Source organism: Lemur catta, chromosome 1, assembly GCF_020740605.2.
Source record: "Lemur catta isolate mLemCat1 chromosome 1, mLemCat1.pri, whole genome shotgun sequence".
Classification (NCBI taxonomy): domain Eukaryota; kingdom Metazoa; phylum Chordata; class Mammalia; order Primates; family Lemuridae; genus Lemur; species Lemur catta.
The window spans coordinates 113,217,031-113,231,041 of NC_059128.1; the positions used below are offsets into that span (position 1 = coordinate 113,217,031).

The following is a 14,011-nucleotide window of genomic DNA, read 5'->3' on the forward strand; positions in this document are numbered from 1 at the left end:
CCAACAAGACCATAATCTCCCAAGATCGGGACCTTCCTTTTTCTGTCCCCTCCCCAGCACCCGAGGAAAAAGAGCCAGCGAGTGAGGAGCTTTTAAAGCACTTTTCTTGTGGGAGGGGCCCTGGGCTGGATTCAGAAGTCAATGCTCAGAGTTCAAAGAATAAGTAACTGATTGATTCAGAGGCCCCTCCCAAGCCCAGCCTGAGTCCCCACCCCAGAAACCTCTAGTTGGGAAAAAAAGGAAGAATGTGGTTCAGTTCTACTCACCAGAGATGAACAGATAGATCCTGTGGAGGGCCCTAGGAACACAGACAGAGACCCCAACTTAGGATAAAGACCCCAGCTTCACAACAGACTGCAGGGCACTTCATTCATTCATTCATTCATCCCACTAGCATTTATTGAGTACCTACTATGTGTGAGGCACTGTGCTATTCATTGGGGATACAGTCCCAAAATCTCATGGGAGAGACTATCCCAGTATCATATATAATAAATCAGGCATTATCCTCCCCCTTGTTTTATCACAGTCCTCAAGCTAAGAATGGTTTGTGCATTCCTAACTGGTTGGCAAAAATCAAAAAAGCATTTCCTGGCATGGGAAGATTATACAAAATTCACATGTCAGTGTCCATGAATTACATGCTATAGGAACACAGGCATGCCCACTCCTTTGCAGATCATCTATGGCTACTTTTGCACAACAGTGGCAGAGTTCATGAGTTGTGAAATTTGTGACTCACAGTGTTGAACATATTTGCTATTTGGCTCTTTACAGAAAACATTTGCCAACCGCTGATCTAAATACATGTGAAAGTGCTCAATTCCATGACTTCACACGCTTCAGGATGGTTACTATCAGGAAAACAAACAAACAAAAAAAAAAACCAGAAAATAACTAGGGAAGGGGATGTGGAAAAATTGGAACCCTTGTGCACTGTTGGTGGGAATGTAAAATGGTGCAGCTACTGTGGAAAACAGCATGAAATTAAATATTAGAATTCAAAAAATTAAATATTAGAATTCAAAAAAATTAAATATTAGAATTACTGCACGATCCAGCAATCCCCCTTTGGGTACATGCCCAAAGGAATTGAAAGCAGGGTCTGGAAGAGATATTTATTTGTACACGCATACTCATAGCAGCATTTTCCATAAGAGGCAAAAGCTGAAGCAACCCAAGTGTTCATTGATGGAAGAATAGATCTTTTAAAATGTGGTCTATGCATACAATGGAGTGTTTTTCAGCCTTAAAAGGGAAAAGCAATTTATGTAACCAAAACGTTTGTATCCCCATAATATTCTGAAATAAAAATAAAGAAATAAAATGAAAAAAAAAGGAAGGAAATTCTGATACAGGCTACAACATGGATGAACCTTGAATACACTACACTCAATGAAATAAGCCAAACACAAAAGGACAAACACTGCATTATTCCACTTATATGGGGTCTCTAGGATAGTCAGATTCATAAAGACAGGAGAAAGTAGAATGGTGGATGCCAGGGGCTGGGGAAGGGGAAATGGGGAGTTGTTGTTTAATGGGCACAGAATTTCAGTTTTGCAAGATGGAAAGAATTCTAGAGATGGATGGTGGTGATGTTCATATCAGAAAGAGAATATCTAGTTCCAAAATATTTTATCTCCCCAAAAGAAAATCCTATACCCATTACCCATTAAGTAATCATTACCTTGTCCTACTCCCCACACCTAGCACTGACAATCATCAATTTGCTTTCTGTCTCTATAGATTTACCTATTCTAGATATTTCATATAAATGGAATATGCTAAATGCAAATGTACTAAATACTTCTGAGTTTTTTACTTGAAATAGATAGTGTTATGTTTTGCAAATTTCACCTCAATTGTTTTAAAAAGAAAAAAAAAAAAGAGATGTTCCACAAATAGTGATATGGCAAGATCCCGAGATATATTAAGTGGGAAAAATAAACAGGCTGCAGAATAGTGGGTATCAAACCTTTTGAATAAACCATGGGAGAACTGAGAATCCATATTTGTATCTATTTATATTTGCATTAACAAATGCCAAATTGCCAAATTAAAAAATAATAGCAGTTGTTATCTTGTGAGGTGGATGGTACTGGAAGGATGGGAACTTGAATGAGGTGGAGAACTGTCATTTTTGGTATCTTATTGGAGCCTTCGTTATAACGGGAGAGGAGGAGCTACTTTAAGTAGGCAGCTACATTTAGGGACAGACATTGAAAAGATGCCCAGATCTTGGTTTCTGAACACCATGCCCCACTGAAAGGACCAGAGCTCCTTGGAGAAAAATGGTTGATTTCAAGACTGGGGCAGGGAAAGCATGAGATAAATATGGCATCGTGTCAGAAAATAAGGAAGTACTCAAAGAATGATGGGGACATGTTAAAAGGACAGAGAAACCAGGCTGAACAGGCTCCTTCTGGCCAAAGCTGGGCCACTTTTAAAATAAGAATCGGTGAGCTGTTCCTGACAGCAGATAGATGGATAAATAGGTAGACAGGGTAGACAGATGATAGATGGATAAATAAATGATAGATAGGTAGAAGAATAAATGGTAGATAGAACATATAGATGATATATGGACAAACAGATAGCTAGATGATAGGTAAATCAATAGATAATAGATAATTGATAAATAGATGATACATGATGGACGGATAGATAGATGATTGATTGATAGATGGATAGATGATGGATGGATGGACGGATGGTAGATGGATGTACAGATGGATGGATAGATGGTGGATGGATGGATGGATGGTAGATGGATGATGGATGGATGGATAGACAGACAGATAGGGTATAAGGGACAGCTCTTCCTAACATCAGAATACCAGCTAATAAATTTGGAAGGAGTGATGGCGTTGGAAACTCATAATTTAAATTGACAGTGGAGAACCCATAGAACCAAAAAAAAAAATCCCTAAGTGACATTTTTTGGGAAATTGGCAAAATTTAAATGTAGACTATGAATTAAATAATAGTATAATGACAATGTTGAGTTTTATGTTTTTTTTAAATCATGCTATGGTTATATACAAGAAGGTTCTCATTCTTAGGAAGTACTCAGGGGCAAAGGAGAATGATGTCTGTGAACTCACTTTTAACTGTTTCAGGGCAAAATAAATCTGTGTGTGTAAAGAGAGCAAACAATAGAGTAAAGGGAAGGAAATGTTAACAACTGGTGAATCTAGGTCGAGGCTCTATGGGAGCTCATTGCTAGAGTCTGAAAGGACATAAAGTTGATCTTAAAACAAACATGGGAGAGAGTTCCTCTCTGTAGGTTCCATTTGGGCTGTGAGGTTGGACAGTGGGATCCATGGGTGTGAATGAGGGAGGAAGCAGGCACCTGAGGTTTGGGGAGAGTGGGAAAGATCTGAAGTCATGGGAAAGAATGAGGGATTAGCTGAGCAGAGAACAGTTGAAGAACAGTTGAGGCCAGGGTAGACAGATGTGTCCATCGGGAGGTGGACAAGGAGGTAGAGGTGGCATGATGCCTTGATAGGACTCAATTCAGTGTCTTTGAAGGAAGCCAGGGACTGGCCCACTTTCTGGACCCCTGCATCTTCCTCTATCGCACCCACATAGGAAGAAGGACTTTCAGATAAAAAGACTCAAGAGGGAACATTCCCAGCATGGCCCCACTCTGGCTTCAGCTGGTTGGACAGGTAAAGCCGTGAGTTGGGGAATGACCTGCCATGATGGGCGCCCCTCCCCAGCTCTAGGGGTGTCCTCCTGAGTCTGCCACCTTCCTGGCATTATCTCTGGACCCCTTGCCCTTGCTCCACCCAGATTTGTGGCACTCACGTGGACGTAGGGCTTCACCCTGTTACAGGGAAACCAGCCAACTTCATTGGTAGCTGTATTCCTGCCCTGAAAACCCAGGAGACAAAAACAGGGACAGAGAGGTTATCCAGGTGTGTATGTGTACATGTGTGTGTCCACCTCTTTGTTCGGTGGCCACTCTGCTTATCTATTTACCTCTGGATGGTCTGGAGGACCCAGAGAGGTACCAACTAGTGTCAACTTCCCAGGAAGATGGCCAGCTCAGAAGAGCCGCCAAGCCAAACCCCAAAATCCCAATCTATAGCATCATTCCCCAGGCACCACCTCCAGAGCCCAGTGGGACTGTGACCCCACTCCTTGAGGTCACCTGAACCCCTAACCCCACACTGGAGTCCTGGCCAGCAGTACCATGGCCCCAGTGCATACCTCCCACCAGTTCTGCTCAGCCTCTGCCTTGGTGAGCTCCACGATGTCTCCAGGGTTGAGCCGCAGAAAAGGCCCAAAGGCACCAGGGGGTGGAGGAAGCCCATAGTATTCCTGAAACACCTCCATCTTGGGTAGACCTGGAGGACAGGGAAGGTGGTGGTACAAGGTGGTTAGTAGTCAAGGACTTTCAAATCTGAGCCTTGCCACCCCCAGAATGGCTAAAATTTAAGACTGGTGATACCAGTCAAGTGTCGGCAAGGATGCAGAGCAACTGGAACTCTAATACATTGCCAGTGGGGGATTCCCTTTGGAAACCTGTTTGGCAGTATCTACTGAAGCTAAACATATGCCTACCCTGCAACCCAGCAACCTAAGAAAAATGAGAACACATCCTCCAAAAGTCATGGGCAAAAATGTCCACAACAGCTTTATTCGCAATGACCAAACACTGGCAGCAAACCAAATGTCCTTGGCAGGTTTAACCATCAATAGCAAATGGTGATACAATCACATAATGGAATACAATGCGGCAATGAAAAAGGAAGAGCTCCTGCTGCAGACAGCTGCATCCATGATCTCACTAGCCATGTGCCTAGACAGCTAAGACTACAGCAGTGGGGGGAGATTGTGAAGATAAAATTGGATGGAAGTCAAGCAGGATGTTAACCAGTATTTCTATGCCCCATGCATTCCCTTCACAGTGTTTGAACAAATGAGTAATGGATTTCAGTTAGTTATGTTTAAACTGCTTTCGGGTTTCATGAATCGCAGTGTTATAAGTGGGACATTCTGCGGGCATTAATATGATGATGGAGATCTGTCCCTGGAGATCAGTTTTCCCACTCCCTGCCCCACACAGCGCCCCCTGTTGACTCACCCAGGTCATTCCTCTTTTTGTCCTGAGCCCTGCGGTGTGGTTTGTCCTGAAAAGAGAGACCAAGAAAGCATCATGGCTACCTATGCTCCATCACTGTCCTCATCCAACAAAGGACCACGCCCATGGCTGGGGCCTCCTGGGGCCTCCCCTCCTGGCCTTCCAGATTCACCATGCACAGAAATGTGCGTGGGGATGAGGTGGGGGTCTTACCTTCTTCATAGTTCCTGAGAAATCTATGGGAGGGAAAAGGGAATAGTTAGGTTGGGAAATTCTCCATGGAGAACCAAGCCCACCTCCCACCCTCCCTCCTTCCCTGTGGTACCTTGTCCATGTCGGCCACACGGAGGGACCCTCCCCAGACACTCCTTGTGTGCAGGTGCTCGGCACCGATGACAGCGGTAGCCCTGGTAGAAGGTGCCTCTGGGATGCAGGGGAGAGAGAAAGAAAAGTCATCTTTATAGACATGGACAGCCATGCTGCTCCCTTGGGTTCTCTTTAGAGCCAGAAAGCAATGGAGAAAATCAAAGTAGAGCTCCCCATCTCCCAATTTAGGGGACCAATTACTGGGGGAGCTTCACTGGAGAGGAAGAGCTGACCATGCCCAGGACCCAGGCCCATCCTCCCCGCCACCCACCTCAGCAGCATCTGGCAAGCCTTGCAGGACGTGGTCTCCTCAAAGGAGAACATCTGGAAGTCATGCCCGTTGGCGGCGGCATTCTCAGGGTAGATGTTGGAGCTGGCGAGGGGAAATGAAAGAAGAGAAGGCCAATATTTCATTCCTTTTTATAACTGAATACTATTCCATGGGCTGATAGAGCACATTTTGTTGGTCCATTCATCCACTGATCAACATTTGGGTTGTTTCCACCCTGTGTCTATTGTGAATAATGCTGCTCTGAGCATTGGCCAAGACAGAAAGATTAGCATTAATAGTGTCCAGGGGCTGGGACAGGGGGAAATGGGGAGTGACTGTTTAATGGGTGTCAAGTTTCCTTTGAGGGTGACGAAAAGGTTTTGGAACTAGATAGAGGTGGTGGTTGCACAATGTAAATGTATGAAATTCCACAAAACTGTACACTTTGATATGGTTGATTTTTTGTTATGTGAATTTCACCTCAATATAAAAAGATGGAGATGGAGGAGGAGGAGGAAGAAGGGAAGGAGGAGGGAGGAGAAGAAGAAGCAGGAGGAAGAGGAGGAGGAGGAGGAAGAGGAAGAGAAAATTCCAGGCTGGTGGCTGACGTTTGCACAAAACCTCAGGATTTCACAGTTGCAGACAGCCTTGAGCCTGACTCTCCCATTTCTCAGATGAGGAAACTGAGGTTCAGAGTGGTCCCATGGCATGTCAGAGCATTCTCTAGGGAGACTAGAGCACTGTCCTGTCTCCTATCCCCTTTCCCCACGAGATAGAGCCCTCTTTCTATCCTCAGAGGGAGGGAAGACTCACATGGCCATCTCAAACTGCTCCATCCACTTCTTCTTCAGTTCTCGTGTCTTGAAGAACAGCTCATAGCCCTGGGCACCTTGGTCCTCAATCAGGAGAAACATGTGGCTCCACTGCAGGGAAGCAGAGCTCAGACCGAGGGCCACGCCCTACGCAGAGGGTGGGAGCACACACACCCCAACCCCTCCCCCTGCAGGGAGCCCAAGGTCCGGCCTATAACAGTCTCTCTGCTAGCACCATGCAAGAGTGTCCTTGTAAGTGGCAGCCTAGGATATCCAAATACACATCCACAAACCCCAAAACCATACACACACACACACACACACACACACACACACACATACACATACACTCTCTCCCTTTCTCTATCCCCCCCTCACACACACACACACACACACACACACACACACACACACACCTTTGCAGAACGCACAATAGACACAGCATGTCATTCATCCATTTGTCTATTCAACAAGCATTTGCTGAGCGCCTGCTGAGAGACAGACACCTTGCTAGGAGCTGGGGACAGAGCAGTGAACACTGCCCCCAGGGCTGCAGCCTGGTAGCAGAGACACACCCATAAACAGGCAATTAAAAGAAAGCAATTAGCACCTCCATGTGGGGGACACAGGGGCTTCGAAACAGGGAAGCAGCAGACCAGGACACAGGGGGGACCTCCAGGAGGAGGACTACAGGGACAGGAAAAGAGTAAGAAGGAGAAAGAGTGGAAGGAAGTGGGGAATGTCAAGAGGGAGAGAGGCCTCAGCTCACAGAGAATATTCCTGGCCAGTGGAGGTAAGATAGCCCCCACCCTCCCACCCTCACTCACCAGGGTCACACCCCGTGTTTTATATTCTTTGTAGAACGCATCCCATAAGAATGTAAGTACCATACAAGAGGGGCCCATGTCTGTTTTGTTTTCCATTTTTCTCCTAGTGCCTAGAAAAGTGCCCAGAATAAAGTAGCTGCTCGATTAAAAAACTGTGAGTGGCTTAATTAACACACACGTCCATGTACTCTCACAAACACACCCATGCGTCCAAGTGGAGAGCTGCCCCTGCTCGCCCCCACCCCCAGTCCTAGCATCAGATCCCCACCTTCTTGTTGTCTTTCTCTCCGGAGGAGTCATCCCGAATCTGGAAACTGTGCAGGTTCACAAAGTCCTTGAGGTCGTAGGAATCCCCCCGCCGCTTACAGATGAGCAGAGCTTTGTCGAGCAGGAAGGCGTACCTGGGAGAGGATGGGGTAAAGTGCCCCTGTCTGGCTCCTCCCAACTGTCCTCATCGTATCTCCGCCTGCTTCCCTCCACCTTCCTGGCCCCACCTTGCCCTTCTCCTCCTTGGCCAACTTGGCCATGCCCACCTGTCCGTCGTGACCTCACCCACGTGGATCCGTGCTGTCCCCACCACCTGTAGGTCTTGGCTCCACCCTACACATCCACACTGGCCCTGCCCAGCCTGTCCAGCAAGGCTCCACCCCCTTGTTTGGATGGGCCCACCCACCTATTTAAAAATCTGTCCCTATTCACACCAAGGGTCCTCCCCAAATCCATGTTGACTCTGCCCACAAGTCTATCTAGGAACCAGGCCCGGTTCTACCCATCTTTCACCCACGCTGTGTTGGCTCCACCCACCTGCCTATCTAGGAGCCTGGTCCTGCCACTGCCCAGGCTCCAACCCACCGGTCCATCTAGGAGCTTGGCCCCACCCCTGACTAGGCTCCGCCCCAGGTTTATGTTGGCCCCACCCACCTGTCCATCCGGGAGCCTGGCCCCGCCCCACCCAGGCTCCACCCCCAGGCCCATGTTGGCTCCACCTACCTGTCCATCTTGGAGCGCCGTTCCACCGAGGTGATCTTGAGCTCCCCGTCAATCTTGGGCCGGCCGTAGTGTGCCAGAGACTGGTCCTAGACAGCACACAGGGGGTCTGGCAAGGGGTCGCCAAGAAGGGCACCAGACACACCCTCCCCGCGTGGCCACACCCTGGCCCAGCCAGCCGCACCACCTCACCAGGTTCTCAATGGACAGCTGGAAGTTGGTGATCTGCCGCAACGTCTCGTTGTCTCTCTTGACCTCGTTCACGCATTGTGCCAGGTCCTGGGGGTGGGACAGAGATGAGCCTGGCCCCACCCCCAACACCTGGCCCAGCCTCCTACCTGGACCTGGGATAGAAGGTGAGCCCCCACCAGGAGGCTTAGAGAAGGTGTCTGCAGCATGTGCGTGACTGTCACCCACACCCCACTCACCCTCATGGCATCCAGGGACAATCGCAGGTTCTCCTTCTCCATTGCGTCCTGCGTGTGTTTCACCAGCTCCTGTGACCCAAAGGAGTCAGATGTCACCTGGGCTTGCCTCCTCCTGGGGAGCCTTCCAAGCAATGCTAGCTTCCCCTAACCCTAACCCTCATCCTGCTGTCTCTGGAAGCTGGGACATGACCCAAATGACCCCTCCCGGACAGTCCTAGATGCCCAACCTCCAGCAGCCAGCCATCCCCATCCCTACTCTTATAGACACCCGAGAGTGGACAGCCCAAGCCCATGCCTGGGGGCGTGCCCGGCACCTGGAGAAGGAGGTGGTACTTGAGGACCCGCTGCATGGGTACCATTAGCAGATCGCGCAAGGTGAACCTCCCGTTGTTTGCTCGCTGAGAACATTCCTGGGGGCAGTGAGAGAACACAGGTATCAAGACCAGGTGGAAGCAGGTGCCCGGGATGAGCCGGTAGCAGGGCAGATCTGAATAAATATATGGGCAGATCTCCACCCCCAGAGCTGTGTGGGTTTTTCTAGAGCTCCCAAAAGATAAGGAAAAAAGAATGCCATGAGGTGAGGGGCAGTTTAAAACTACTGGGAGGCTGGCAAATGCTGCCGGGGTCGAGGCCCCACAATTCTGCCAGCTAAGTGTGGCTGGAAAGACAGGGAGAGGGACAGATCTGGAGGCTCCTCATCCTCCTTGTTCAAGCCCTGTCTGTGTTTCCTCTGGACACATGGATCCAAGGTTCAGGATCAGGGGTCAGCCTGGGATGAGGGTTTGGTGGTGGGATCAGGGCTCAGTATGAAGTTGGAGTTCAGTCCAGCTTGGGCCACAGTGTCAGGGCTCAACCTAGGGCTGGGGTTCAGTGTGGGGGTCAGAGCTCTGTTTAGGGTCAGACTCGGGGCCAGCCCAGTTCTGTCCTGTTCCATTTCCTCTACTCGGCTGGCCAGTACCTCCCTCCCCAGTCCTTGGGCGAATCCCTGGCTGGGCTGCAGCGGAAAGTGGAGCCATCTGCAACCTGGTCACCTCCCCACTGCCTCTAGGGCCTAGGAAGGAGTGAAATAGCCCAGAGGTGGCCGGGTCCCCACCTCCAGCTTCATCTGCACGTCCTCCCGGGCTGCAGCAACGTGGTCCAGGTGCTTGCTGGCCGACTCCACCTGGCTGCAGTAGCGGCCGTAGATGAGGAACCTACAGGAAGAGGACAGGCCACCAGGTAAGGGTGGCCAGCACCAAGGTCAGGTGATCTAGGTGTTGGTCCTGACCTCAATCTTCCCATCTAGATGACCCTGAGTCTCACTCTCCGCATCTGTGAAATGGCCATATCAATAGCACCTCCCACAAGAGATTATCGTACCATTAAATGAGATAACACATAAGTTCTTGCCACAGTGCCTGGCATATCATACCATCTTTCCCACTGCTCATTTATTTAACATACACTTATTGAGCACCTACTGTATGCCAGGCCCTGTGCTAAGCACTTTATGCATCAATTGATTCAGCCCTCTCCACAACCCTAGGAGGTACATTCCTGTACCACACTAAAGCACAGAGAGGTTAAGTGGCTACCCAGTGCCACACAGCAGAGCTGGGAATTGAGCCAGAGATGGGCAGCCCCTTTGGCCATGAGCACACAGCCAAAAGTCCTCCCTGTCCAGTGGTCTCTGAGGGTAAGGTCTCTCAAATGACCAGCCCAGGAAGGGCAGTGACCCCTCACGGCTCACCTCTCCTTGTATTTGATGAAGACTTGGTAGAGGGTGGATGCGCCAGGGGTGGCCAGGGCTTCCTTCATCTCCTTTAGGAAGTGTGTATGTACACGAAGCAGGTCCTACTCGCAGGGAAGGGCAAGGGCTGGGGCCAGAGCCTGGGGCTCTGGGAGCTGTGCTGGTCAGGGTCCTCCACCCACCCCATGCTGCTCAACTCCCAATTCCCGTACCCCAGGGGCAGGAGGGGCCAGCAAGTTATCCCATCTGGACAAAGGCCGGCTCACCTCAATGTTGATAAAGATAATCTCAATGTCTTGGGGTTTGAGGAACCGTTGCAGGGGCTTCAGAAAGTGCTGTGAGACCAGACAGAGAAGGAAGGAACATGAGACCCCCCTCTCTCCAGCCTGGTCCCAGAGAGACAGGGATAAGGAGACAGAGACAAAAAGAGACAACCAGAAACAGAGAGACAAAGACAGAGACAAGGAAGACAAGGAAACAGAGACAGAGAAAGAGACAGAGAGATGGAAAGAGATGAAGAATGTCCCCATAAAAACTTGTACAGGAGGCTGGGCACAGTGGCTCATGCCTGTAACCCCAGCACTTTGGGAAGCCAAGGCAGGAGGATTGCTTGAGCCCAGGAGTTCAAGACCAGCCTGGGCAACATAGCAAGACCCCGTTTCTGAAAAAAAAGAATTTTTAAATTAGCCCGGCACAGTGGCATGCACCTGTAGTCCCAGCTACTCAGGAGGCTGAGGGGGGTTGAGGCTGCAGGGAGCTACAGGCACACTCCAGCCTGGGTGACAGAGCAAGACCTCATCTCTTTAAAAAAAAAAAAAACTTCTAGAGAATGTTCATAGCATAATTATTTATAATAGCCCAAAAGTGGAAACAATCCAAATGTCTATCAACGGGTGAATGGATACATAAAATGTGGTTCGTCTCTATCATGGAATATTACATGGCCATGAAAAGGAACGAGGCTCTGACACAGGCCACAACATGGATGGACCTTAAGGACATCGTGCTCAGTGAGAGACGCCGAACACAGAAGGCCACCGAGTGTGTGACCTCATTTATATGAAATGTCCAGAACAGGCAGATCCACAGAGATAGACAGCGGATTTTGGGGTGCCAGGGGCTGGGGGAGGATGAGACATTGAGGGGTGACAGTTAAGGAGTGTGCAGGTTCTTTGGCGGATATTGAAAGTGTTCTCAAATTAGACAGTGGTGATGGTTGCACAACCTCGTGAATATGCCAAAACCACTGAATTGTATACTTTAAATGGGTGGGTTGTATGGCACGTTAATTAAATCTTCACAAGGCTATTTTTAAAAGAAATAGACGAAGGAATGAGATTCAATAGGGAGAACGTAAGAGAGGCAATAGCAGAGGCAGACAGACAGACAGGAGAAAAAGTCAGAGAAACACAAAACAACAAGGACAAGGAAAAGCCTTGGCGCGCCCCAGAGGCGGCCAGACAGGTGGACGCGCACCTGCCGGCCCAGCGCCTGCGCATGCGCCGTGCGGGGCGGGAGGGGCCAGAGGCTCGCACCTGCTGGATGGAGCCCAGCGTGTCCGTGTACTTCTCCTCCGTCTGCTGGATCTCCCGCAGGCAGCAACATCGCTTGTCATACTCTGTCATCTTGGGCTGAGAGCGGAAAGGACAGGCTGGTGTTGGAGGAGGGGTGCCCAGGGCTGGGCCCCCCCCAACGCTGCGCCCACCCACCTGTCCAGGCCCGGCCCCTCCGCCCCACACACCGGCATGGGCACTGGCTCCGAGCGCATGAGGTCCTCGTAGATCTCGTCGCCTTCGGCCTCCTCATTCTCCACGCAGTCGTACAGGTCCTCATCGTCCTCCACCGTGTCACTGCAGGACGTGGTGTCAGGCAGGGCCACCAGATCGCCCAGACCCCTCCCGGATCAAGGCTGTGTCCCCTCAGACCCGAGGGAAGGGCCATGTGCCCCCCATACCGCCCGCCCCAAGAAAGTGCTCCAGTGAGTCCTGCAGACCCCCCAACACTCACTCGATCTGGTCAGATAGGCCACTGTAGATGTCCTCGTCACCCACACTGTCCTCCTCAGTGGGGAAGGGCCTGGGGGAGGGGTGCCAGGAAGCTTTGACCCAGGGGCCTGGGAACTGGGTGGGAAGAGGGCTTCAAGGAGGCAGAGGATTGGGGCTGAACGTCTCAAAGCCCAGATGGTTACTTACATGATCCCCTTGTTTTGGGCAATCGGTGTCCAGGACAGAGCGGACAGGGTGTAGATGACCTGTGACAAGGGCCACGGCTGCTCAGCAAGCCCCTTACCCACCCCCACAGCAGAACTCAGCCTTGACTCCAAGGGTCCAAGGCTAGACCTTGAGGCTAGACCTCATGCCTCTTGGGACCCTAACTCAGGATTTGCTGTACCTGCCCGTCCCCCATGCCACATCCCCTTAACCAAGCTCCTGTCCCCTATTTGATCTTCATCTGCCATTCAGAGAGGACGGGATGATAGTATTCCCATGTTACAGATGACGAACCCAGGGCTCAGAGAGGCACAGCCACATATCCAAGGTCACACAGCGATGGGTGGAGCAGAGATTCAAACCCAGTCCCATGTGTTCCAAGCCAGTGCCCTTTGCACCCTGTGTGATGGTTTGTTCTGGCTCATCTGCCCATCTTCTGACAGTCCTAGGCTTGTCCAGTGTAGACATTAACGCAAATGAATGGAAATCCAATCTTTGGGCTCTAGGTGCCTGGCTCACCTTCCCGAAATCCTGCACATCAAAGAGGTCGAAAGCCTCAAAGAGCTCACTCCGCTTGAGGCCAAACTTCTCACAGCAGGTGGACAGGAAGGTTCGAATGTTCTTGAGGCACAGGAACTGTGTGGGGAAGAGGGAAATGAGGGTGAGGGAGGGAAGGAAAGGGCAGAAGATAAACTGAGCCCTAGACAGCTTGCGTGGAGAGGAAAATGAAAGCACAGACCCCCCCACCCACAAAACTACACTCTTCTGATAAAGATCAAGCCGTACCTGAAGCCCACATCTACCCTACGAATTTTTTTTTATAAGGTCAAATTCACCAAACATAAAATGAATCACTAACAGACAAACAAATGTGCTCTACCCACACCATGGAATGTTATTCTGCCATAACAAGAAATGAAACACCAACACATGCTACAATGTGGATGACCCTCAAAAACATTCTGCTAAGATAAAAAAAAAATCTAGACACAAAGGGCCACATAGTGTATAATTTCATGTGTGTGAAATATCCCTGAACTTTTGGATACCAGGAGCCAAAAGCCCACATACTGTATGATTCCATTCATAGGAAAGAAATATCCGGAAGAGTTTTGGAGACAAGAAGTCCAAGATCAGGGTGTTGCCAGGGTTTGTTTCTTCTGGGGTCTCTCTCCTTGGTCAGCAGATGGGCCACCTTCTCCCTGAGTCCTAACGTGGTCTTCCTTCTTTCTGTGCCTGTCTGTGTTCTCGTGTCCTCTTCTTTTAAGGACACCAGTCATGTTGGGTTA

At 49.8% G+C, this 14,011-nt stretch overlaps 1 protein-coding gene across 2 annotated transcripts in view; it reads right to left on the reverse strand.

Moving 5' to 3' along the window:
* The window catches only part of VAV1 (vav guanine nucleotide exchange factor 1), a 54,634-nt gene that overhangs the window by 10,785 nt on the left and 29,838 nt on the right, over positions 1-14,011 (reverse strand). For both annotated transcript variants that reach the window (XM_045548485.1, XM_045548494.1), the window contains exons 2-22: positions 13,242-13,358; positions 12,705-12,763; positions 12,520-12,588; positions 12,254-12,362; positions 12,048-12,143; positions 10,779-10,847; positions 10,513-10,616; positions 9,877-9,976; positions 9,098-9,193; positions 8,784-8,852; positions 8,548-8,634; positions 8,359-8,444; positions 7,637-7,769; positions 6,543-6,652; positions 5,730-5,831; positions 5,418-5,515; positions 5,306-5,328; positions 5,096-5,141; positions 4,219-4,355; positions 3,814-3,879; positions 267-298 (exon numbers count right to left, since the gene is read on the reverse strand). In XM_045548485.1, the coding sequence (XP_045404441.1) occupies positions 267-298; positions 3,814-3,879; positions 4,219-4,355; positions 5,096-5,141; positions 5,306-5,328; positions 5,418-5,515; positions 5,730-5,831; positions 6,543-6,652; positions 7,637-7,769; positions 8,359-8,444; positions 8,548-8,634; positions 8,784-8,852; positions 9,098-9,193; positions 9,877-9,976; positions 10,513-10,616; positions 10,779-10,847; positions 12,048-12,143; positions 12,254-12,362; positions 12,520-12,588; positions 12,705-12,763; positions 13,242-13,358 (1,808 nt within the window). The remainder of the gene's footprint in view (positions 1-266; positions 299-3,813; positions 3,880-4,218; positions 4,356-5,095; positions 5,142-5,305; positions 5,329-5,417; positions 5,516-5,729; positions 5,832-6,542; positions 6,653-7,636; positions 7,770-8,358; positions 8,445-8,547; positions 8,635-8,783; positions 8,853-9,097; positions 9,194-9,876; positions 9,977-10,512; positions 10,617-10,778; positions 10,848-12,047; positions 12,144-12,253; positions 12,363-12,519; positions 12,589-12,704; positions 12,764-13,241; positions 13,359-14,011) is intronic.